Source organism: Aethalodelphis obliquidens, unplaced genomic scaffold (assembly GCF_003676395.1).
Source record: "Aethalodelphis obliquidens isolate GAN/ISIS:26980383/991018 unplaced genomic scaffold, ASM367639v1 scaffold134, whole genome shotgun sequence".
NCBI classification, from domain to species: Eukaryota; Metazoa; Chordata; class Mammalia; order Artiodactyla; family Delphinidae; genus Aethalodelphis; species Aethalodelphis obliquidens.
Genome location: NW_020838078.1, coordinates 991,420 through 1,002,003, shown reverse-complemented (window position 1 = coordinate 1,002,003; position 10,584 = coordinate 991,420). Strand labels below are relative to the sequence as shown.

The 10,584-nt window shown below is 38.4% G+C and overlaps 1 protein-coding gene across 1 annotated transcript; it reads left to right on the top strand.

Moving 5' to 3' along the window:
• Positions 1-1,186: 1,186 nt before the first annotated feature.
• Positions 1,187-9,620, top strand: MKRN3 (makorin ring finger protein 3). Its single transcript, XM_027099613.1, has one exon. The coding sequence runs from the start codon at positions 2,444-2,446 to the stop codon at positions 3,944-3,946; it is 1,503 nt and encodes a 500-aa protein (XP_026955414.1). The 5' UTR covers positions 1,187-2,443; the 3' UTR covers positions 3,947-9,620.
• Positions 9,621-10,584: the final 964 nt, after the last annotated feature.

Sequence of the window (10,584 nt, the reverse complement as noted above, 5' to 3'; positions counted from 1 at the left end):
TTGTGGAGAGCCTGGTATATAAGCCCAATATCTGTTTCAAGCCATTTTCTGTAAAAATTTGGGGGGCTATCAAAGGAATATTCATTAACCAATGAATTTAGAGGAGAAAAAAGAATGCAAGTGAGCCAAACTTTGAAAGAGTTGGCATCCAAAATACAAAACTCAATATAAAGGAGGAAAACATAACATCACCAAGATTTCCTAGATTCGCAGTGGAAAACAGCAACATTCTCGCATGATTTATCTAATGAGGAAAAGTTTACCTTCTGAAAATACTGAGCCTTCTACTGCATGATCAGAATAAACCTCAATTTCTTTAGGTTTTCAGAAATAAAATGATTTTAATGTTTTAGAACTTTAATTCCCAGGATAGTTAACTTTTAATGTTATAAATGTTATGAATTCTAAATGTCTATGTATCATTGATTGTATACATGAATATATACATATAAATACAAATGATTGTGTATTGCAATACCATTCATTGTCCTTGCTAAATGTGTTTAAGTCTAATAGTTTATCAGTAAATTATTCTTAATTTTCTGCTGTCTTCCATTAATAATTCCTTTGCGATTCTAACATCTTCTATTTCTTTGTTTGCCTATTGTACTGGCTAGGACTTGCAATAACACATATAGACCGTTTTGTCTTTCTATTTATTTCAGATGGAAAACCTTAAAAGCTTTCATTTATGGAATTATTTTTAATTACAGATTTAATTTATCTAACAGATCAATACTTACGTTCTTTATTTCTGGTCCTGTCATTTTTATTAATAAATATGTTTCTAGAAATATGACCATTTCACACAGATTTTCAAATTTAATGGCCTAACCTTGTATCTGATATCCTCACATGATTTTTAATATCTGTTATTAATGTAGTGATACTACTTTTTAAATTTCTGATCTTGGTTATTTGAGCCTTCATTTTTTCTTGATAAATTTCACGAGAAATTTATCAGGTTCAATAATCCTTTCAAAGGATTTTGATTAATTCCCCCTACTTCATGTTTGTTTTTCTTTAATTTCTTATCTCTATTATTTACTTCAATGTAATTTCTCTGCTATATTCATACTTTCTTCCATTTTAAAATATAAATTTGGCCCATAAAATTCCCTCTACGAAACTTGTTTAAGCAAACAGAATCCAATAATATATAAAATGATAATAAATCATACCAGAAAGCTTTATTCTTGGAAAAAAACGGTAAGTTAAACATTTGAAAAATCTGTCAGTGCAAATAACCGCAATAACACAATAAAGAGAAAATAACGTGATCAGCTCTTAAGAAATGCAGAAAACTACATGACAAAATTCAGTATACATCCATAAGTACTCTTTATATTTAGGAAAATAATTTTTTTTTTACTAATCTAATAACATATATCTGCAAAATGACAGCTCAGGCGTGGAAATTAAAAAGCACCACTCATGGGCAGAAGGGTAGAGAATATACTATGAAAGGCTGGCCCAGCACAATACCGTACAAAACTGGGTGAAAAAAAGAAAGGGAAACAAAGAGCCACTGTGAGTTAACCAGAAAGAGAAAATAAAAGCCAAAGGGGACACAAAGGGGACAGTGGCTTATTAGGCCAGCATCAGGACCAATGAAGTCTGCAGCTTCTGCACAGTGGGAGGGGAGCCCTGCAATCCACAATAACCTAAGAGCTGAAAGGCGCTAAAGTGGCCTCAGATCAGAACCCTGCTCATGCCTCACTGGCGAAAAGCCTTTCCAACCTAAGCCCGTAAGAATTTCCAGAAAACAAAGAGCAGAAGGAATCAGGTCTTGTCAACACAACTAAATAAATAAGGCTTCCAGCAGTGACAGTCAAGAAACCCAGAAATAAAAATAATTTAAAAAATAAGACCCACAGACATAAAACGGAGTGAACAGACAAAGCCTTTATAAAATGTGTGAGATGGTTCAGAAATAAGATGAATTTTACACGGGAGCAATAAAAAAACGCGAGGATTATGATGCTTTCAATAGACATTATGAAAAAGCAACGAAATCAATGCGTATGAAAGAACACTGGAACAGATTACATTAAAAACCTCAAACGGCTGTGCTTCCTTCGCTCAGAAGAGCCGCGGAACGGCGAGGGGCCTAGCGCAGCAGAGCAGGGACAGCGCCGGAGCGGAGAGCGGGCCGCGATGCCGGCTGCGAACACAGGAGGAAGCCGGTCACCATTCCTGCCGGACCGACCGCGCGCCGACCCGGTGGACGACTGACGTTGCCCGCACAGGAAGTGTCCGCCGCGCCTGCCCAGAGAAGGAAGTAGGAACACAGGCACAGGAAGCAGGGAGCGGGGGAGAGGGAAAAAAGATGCACATCTTCTAGGGAGGAGCCCAGGAGCTGGCTGGCGGCCTCCGGGCCTCAAGCCCGAAAGGAAGAGATACCAGGGAAGTTCCGGCACCATCTGGGGGACAAGAATCTGCCATGGAAGAGCCTGCAGCTCCCACAGAGCCCCACGAGGCAGCTGGGGCCTCTGGGGGTGCCGAGGCAGCGGGGGAGGGCGTCCCCCGGCCCAGCGTCCCGGTGCGCCCAGCCTCCCGGTGGTCTTCGGCTCCAGGCCCGGCCCCCTTCCGCCCGTCACGTCTGAGGCCCGCCCAGGCCTCATGGGGAGGGGCTAGGCCCAGATGGCTGCAAGGCCGGAGCAGCGGCAGCTGGACAAAGCAAGTCGTCTGCAGGTATTATCTGCATGGGCTGTGCAAGGAGGGGGAGAACTGCCGATACTCCCACGATCTCTCGGGCCGGCAGGTGGCCAGCGAAGGCCACGGTTTGTTGCCCCAGGCCTCTGCAGACAGTGGCCCCAGCACGGCTGCGCAAATGGAGCCCCTGCCTCAGGAAGTGGCGGAAGCCCCCCCTGCTGCGTCCTCACGCTCCTTGCCTCTGATTGGCTCGGCTGCTGAAAGGGGTTTCTTTGAAGCTCAGACAGACAATGCAGGCCTTGAAGCTGCCGGAGGAGCAGGTGCAGAAGGCTGGGAGGGTGCCTTTGAGTTTGTTCCGGGGCAACCCTACCGGGGCCGCCTGGCCCCTTCTGTCTCCGAGGCTCCTCTGCAGAGCTCGGTGACTGAGAGGGAGCAGATTGCCTTGGGCATGGGGAAGCAGCTTTGCCGCGATGCTATCGTGGGGCAGTGCTTTCGTGGGCAGAGTTGTATCTATCTCCACGGAGATATATGTGATATGTGTGGGCTGCAGGTCTTGCACCCTGTGGACGGTGCCCAGAGGGCAGACCATGTAAAGGCCTGCATTGAAGCACACGAGAAGAATATGGAGCTCTCGTTTGCTGTGCAGCGCAGTGCGGACAAAGTGTGTGGCATCTGCATGGAGGTTGTCTATGAGAAAGCCAACCTGAATGATTGCCGCTTTGGCATTCTCTCCAGCTGCAACCACACCTACTGTCTTAAGTGTATCCGCAGGTGGAGGAGTGCCAGACAGTTTGGGAGCAGGGTCGTCAAGTCCTGCCCGCAGTGCAGGGTCATCTCCACCTTTGTCATTCCCAGTGAATTCTGGGTGGAGGAGGAGGAAGAGAAGCAGAAACTTATTCAGCAGTACTTGGAGGCAATGAGCCACAAGACCTGCAGGTATTTTGCTCGAGGCAGGGTCTGCCCATTTGGAGAGAACTGTTTTTACAGACATGCGTTCCCTGAGGGCCAGGGAGAGGAGCCTCAGAGGCAGGGTGCTGAGGCGTCCGGTACTTGCCGCGGTCAACGTTTCGAGCCTCTGCAGGTGGGAGAGGGCAGCATGCCCTTTAAAAGCAGTAAAAAAGAGCTTGTCATGCTTTGGCTGGCCAATCTGTTGTGTAAGTGTTTTCTTTCACTGGGAGCTAGTGAGCTCCCCTTCACAGAGGCCCTATGGGACTTGCGTCATTGTGAGCTGGAAGAATATTTCAATTTGAATCTGTGGCATTATGCTGTGGCATGTTGTCTGGTGTGCTGAAGCTCTGTCATCTGCTCTTGCCTGTGTTTTGTTTATAGACACATCTGTCACTTACAGGGGCTGCTGAAACCATTTGTATAGAGCATCCATCACTGTTTTCTTGCCCATTCCCATTTCTTGCTCCCCAGGATTATGGTGTTTCACTGTGTTAAAAAGTAACAAAACGTCCTTAAAGTTACTGTTTGGAGAAATTAATATGACTGTCAGTTTATGGTTTACTTTGTCATCTCTGTTTTCAACAGGATTGACTCAGTTCTAGTCTAGTGTTTACAGAATTTCCACACTCATTTTGAAGCCCCTCAAGAATAAATGTGACAGGGTGAAAGGAGAAGTCTTAACTGAACAAGGAGCTTTTTGCTACTTCAGTCTTAAGAAATGGACCCTCGTGGGGCTTTGTGGTGCAGCTTCAGCATCTCTGTTGTTTACACGTCTGTTCCTTCCCCTGTTCCCCTTCAAGTGCACTCTTTAACTTGTGGTTACCTTGTGGTTTTGTGTTTTACTTGACCAGAACCAGGTGCATATGTTTACATGTTTTTATCCTGTTTAGCTTGATGTGAAATTATTTATATTTGGAAGTATATATTTAAGAATTCTATATATACATACATATGCATATTAATGTGTATGAAAGTTATGTATTTGAAAATATATTTAAAAGGTGTATACCATAATATAATGTTTATTTAATAAAATAAATACAGAGCTGGAAGCTGAAGGTCAAAGGCTGATAGGATTTGGTGTTGTGTGAGTGTGAGGTACATGAATAATCATTCTGTCCCTTTCACAGCTTCAGTGATTAGCATCTAATGAAAACAGCTATTTGAGTGGCTCTATCCAAATGTGGTAGACATTTACAAAATACGACATTGGTAATTCCTGTGATGGCATTAATAGCTCATTGCTGTTATTAGTACAGAAATGTGAATTCCCGTGCAGTTCAGCCACCGTCTCATTGATCTTTATAACAGCACAGTCCTGGACTCAGATACACAGTTCTTTGTGTTCAATATTTTGTGTCATCTCTAGACATTCCAAAGAAGGGGCTTTTGACAAAAGTTTTCAACATAAAAGTGACAAGATTTTAAAAGATAAAGAACAATAAACCTTTTGAAATCAGTCAGAATGCAAGAATAGAAAGATAATAAATGAAATATAGAAAGTGACAAAAGCTAAATGCAATAGTGATTTGGAAAGTTTAAAACACAAATACACCGTAATTATATTAAATGGAATTGGTTTAAAAACTAAAACTCAAAGATTAGGAGACTTGATTAAAATTAAAATGAAACTATATGCTGTTTAAAAGACACACCTACAATAGAAGAATACAGAAACATTATAAGTAAAGGATGAAAAATTAATCAGAGGTGCTGTGACTTTTGAGCACAGATGGAGTTCACATTAAGGATAAATACATGGCTGGAGATAAATAAAGACGATATATAAACATGAAGTTATAATTTACCAGGAAGATAAAACTATTCCAATTTTAAGTTTGGTACCATAAGATTAGATATACAAATAAATAATTGATAAGAAAACTACAGAATCTTGGTAGACAATTTGAATACCTCTTCTCAGTAACTGAACAAGCAAAGAAAGAAAAAATGTGAGTTGAATAGCACAATTTTAATAGTTTACCTAATTGACCTGTATAAAATGCTGTATATCAACTGCAGAAAGCTCTCCTCCTGGCTAAGATAGCTGAAAGTATCCTAGGGGCATAAGTCACAGGAGATACAGACTTCCCTGACTGTGCAACAAAGACAGGGTGCATTTACAGCATTTATACTCTTCAAAACACTGATTTAATTCTCAAGACCACCTTATGAGGTACTTGCTATAATTTTTAGCACCGTCATGATGAGATAAATAAGATAGAGGGGTTAAATGACTTGCCCATATAGCCCTGACCCGTAGGCATGAACTAGTGGAACAGCGAATGGACCTCAGGTAGTATATTTCCAGAGCATAGGCAGCATGCTGCCCCTTGCCCCACGTGTATAACTGAGAGCAGGTGGACCCACTGAATATAGGTACTGGAAACACATGTGCAATATTTACATATGGAGGTTCAGCTGGGTGGGACAGAGATGGGCATAAATAAGCTACAGAATGTGGGAGCCCTGGCACTTTATCTGTGGGCTGCCAGACTCAGTATTTCTTAGTCCACTGCTCAGAATGTGCCTCAGCTGCCCATATTGGTACACTGCCTCTCCCTTCTTACATGATTCCTGATTCTGTGGGTAAGTATCAGCCTGTTTCACTGGGGTCCTTCCCCTCTAGATTCTTGATATCCAAATAATTCATCAGTCAAGAGGCCCCGGATGCCTGGCTGTTGCTGGCATGTAGGGTGAGTGAATCCAAATGAAATCCAAACATATTTCTACCCCCAGGCTTCCCTAGTCATGCAGGGGAAAGGGGGCTTAGATAACCAAACAACCAAAGAATAGGACCAGATGGGGCACTCTCAAAGACCACACTGACACCAGAGGCTCAAAACATGAGCACTGAGTGGTGGCGATGCTGTCAAGGACGGCATTTTAAACCAAGCACAGAAAGCTTTGAAAAGTTTGTCCTAATATGCACTACCTAATGTTGTGAAATATCACATTTCTATTCAAATAGTATCTTGAACCAAACAATCAAGATCGGGAGATAGTGTGTGACAAGGGTGTATAGAAGATAAAATGGTTTGGGAGACAGACAAAGGATGACTAGAATCCCAACTCTGCTTCTTACCAGCCCTGCAGTCAGGAGCAAGTTATTTAAGTTTCCTATACCTCAGTTTCTTTATATGAGAAATGGGTATAACACCACCTATTTTGCAGGGTTGTTGTGAGGATCAAATATAACCTGGACAAAGCTTGAAACATAGGTGGTATTTTTAAAACAGCATGTATAAAAGTGGTATTTATGTGTGTTTGTAAAACTGAGAAAAGCTTGCACAAGAATTAAAACTCCACCAAGTTTTTCTCTTTGGGAAACTTTGGAACTTGTGTTAAGGTAACATTATTATTTTATGATTATTTTCTTAGGAAGTAGGAACATTACCTTTATGTTCATAATTTCAAAAAGACCAAGCAATTTTTTTTGGCAAAAGTCAGTTAAAACTAAAAATGTGCTATTCAATTCCTGAAAATATAACAAACAAGAAAAAAACAAATCATATTATTTGTGACAGATGCCTACATGAGGAAAATAAGTAAGATGATATTTTTAAAAAATGGGATTCCCTTTTCCCTCATCAGCTCATTCAGAGAGAGATCGAATAACAGGGATGTCAGTACATCCAAAGCTGGGTGAAGTGTCCGAAGGGCCTGCCCATAAGGACAGCTGAGCCACCCCCGCTGCAGTCAGGAACAAAGGAGCCCTTGCCATACAAAGCTTTGCTCTGTGAGTGATTCAGAATGTATGCTGCCCCTCCTCCAGGAGACTCATGTATTCAGACCCTGGGGCTCGTGCCATATATAGAGTGTCATTCTAACCAGACAAAGAATGCCTGGGTGAAGCAAATCTGATTTTCTTATTCTTCATGTATCTAAATTCGGTGGATGTAAAGACTTACAAATATGCTAAAAATTTACCTAGTACTCCTTCACTAAATCCGTTTACTGAATATCAGTGACTTAAAGGCAGAGATTTCCAGTTCATAATTATGTCTATATGGTGTTCCATTTTTCACTTTTGTGAACATCACGGGGGTGTGGTTTCTGTTTCCACAGCAAATGCTAAACTACAGCCTAAGTGTGGAATGAAGTTTGGGTGGGGATGGAAAAAGGGATGTTTGGAAAATAACCCAACACTAGTGCAAAGAAATAAATTAATACATGTCAGAATTTTGCCATTAAAAATTATAGCATATCACATTTTCCAGTGTTGATCACTAACAAAAAATAATTGACTATGTATTAGATCACAGTGAAACTTTCAAATGAGAAATTAGTAGTACAGGCAACATTCTCTGATGTCAATACAAGAAAATAAACCACTACCACATGAAAATTCTTTTAAATATCTCTCTCAAAAAAATTTTGATGAAAGAGTGAATTCAAAATCTTCCAGAAGGATAGAATAAGGTAATGAAAATTTATATATACCATAATCTATAGGATAGTGCTGAATCTGTGCTCAGAGTAAAACTAATCTTAATATTAATATATAGTATCTAGAAAGACAAATTACATAATTAAATAGATATCCAAATCTGTAAATTTTAAAGAAACTACAACATTCAGACACACACACACACACACACACACACACACTGGGAAGCAGAAAGAATTAAGAAAGATTAAAGCAAAAATTAGTGGATCATAAAATGCAGATGTAAAAAGCTGCTTTTTAAAAAAAATCGATATACAGATAAACCACTAATGTAATCACAAATAAAGGTAGAAGTGCAATTAAACAAAATAGGAAACAATGAGTAGGAAGTAATCAGAGAAAAGAAGACACCAAAGAAATGGGAGATAAACCCTTGTTACACTGAGGCAAGTGCACTTGGAAATGTGATAGGAATTTAAATTTTTCAAAGTAATTTTCCAAACAACAATCTAAAATACAAAGTAAATCAAACCAAACCAATTGCTAATGAAAAATTAAAGAAAGTTATCAGGAATGTACTTATGTTCCTGACTGCCCAAAAAAGAGAAGAACAGAAGACATTTGTCCCAGAAATTTACTAAAAGCTTGAAATAGATTGCAATGATATATATATAAACCATTCCAGAGAAGAGAAGAAAGGGGACACTTACAAAACGTATGAATGACACCTAACATTGGTATCAAAATGTTTCCAATACAGTACAATACAAAGTTAATTAGAGCCCAATCTCATTTGTGAATATTGATGTCAAAAAATCTCAAATGAAAAATTAACAAAAAAATAGCACAGTAGAAGAAGAGTACATCAGGAAAGAGTAGGTTATATTCCAGGTAACAGGATGGTAGAACATGAGAAAATATTTTTATCTTAATACATCGAAAGAAATAATGATTTTAGCATCTTTGTATATCTGAAAAAACACTAAATTCATGATGTATATAATTTTATGTACAATACAGGTGTATGAGGTATGTTAACTATATATGTATATGTGTACATGTATATAGTATACATCTATAATTTTTAAATGCACAGTCACAAAAGCATATAACTAAAGAAAGCAAAGGAGATGAAAACAATAAATAATAGAGAAAATTTAAATATTAAGACTGATTTGATTTTTTAAAAAATTATAAAATAGATAAACCATTATCCAACTTAAGAAAACGAAAAAAGAGAAACAAAGTGCCCATACACAGTTGCACACACATTCACCTAATAGGGGTTCACCACAAAGAGAGATTCTATTAAAGAAACATAAGAAAGAACATTACTCAATCAGATGCCAATTAATTGCAAAATTTGAAAGAAATTGATAATTTTCTAGGCACATGTAATTAATTAAACAGTAGCTTCACAAAATATAACCTACCATTTAACATGAATAAATTATTTCACAGAATACAGTTTCCCCTAAAAACAGGGATTTTCATAAACCTTTAAAGAACAAATAATTTCAGTGCCATTTTACACAATTTGGAAATTATTATCAAATGGAAAATGGAAAGTAGGACAACTTATGTGGTTTTATTTTGTTTTGTTATTTTTTTCAGCTTTACTGAGATATAATTGACATAAAATTGTGTAAGTTTAAGTTGTAAAATGTATGATTTGATATATGTATATATTGCAAAATGATTGCCACAATAAGTTTAGTTAATATCCATCACCTCACATAGTTACAATTGTGTGTGTGTGTGGTGAGAACTTTTAAAATCAACTGTTTTAGTCACTTTAAAATATACAATACAGTAGTATTAACTATAGTCACTATGCTGTACATTACATCCCCGGAATCTATTTATCTTATAACTGGAAATTTGTACCCTTTGACGACCGTCATCCATTTCCCCCACCTTCCACTCCCCTATCCTGGCAGCCACCAGTCTCCTCCCTCTTTCTATGAGTTTGTTTTTTTTTCAGATTCCACCTATGAATGAGATCATATAGCATTTGTCTTTCTCTGTCTAATTTATTTCACATAGCATAATGCCTCAGGGATCATCCATGGTGTTGCAAATGGCAGGATTTCCTTCCTGTTTATGGCTGTATGATATTCCATTGTATGATGCATAATTTATACCAAATTATTTCATGGTACTGTGTAGTACACATGCACATTTACACACAAATGATTAAGTGATTTATTGAAATATGGTTTATTTATGAAAATCATTTCATAATATGAAATATGATTTATCATGAAAAATACAAAATTTAAAATTAGTAAAAACCAGAATAAAAAAAGTATTTCAGCATTTTTATTCTTTTAATAAGGCAAAGGAATATAATCATAAAATTAGCTCCTGTGATCAGGCAAAAACAAGTAGACCCCACCCCTGCACTGCCAGTTAGTGTTATTTTGATAACCAGTGCAGTTGCATGCAAAATAAAACAAATGAGGCATACAAAACTTTCAAAGAAGGATGTAAATTTATCTCTCTGAGGTAATATAATATTTTGTGTTGAAAATCCAAAACTATCTGGAAAACTTAAAAAAAATTCAGTAAGATGCTAACAAAAATTAATG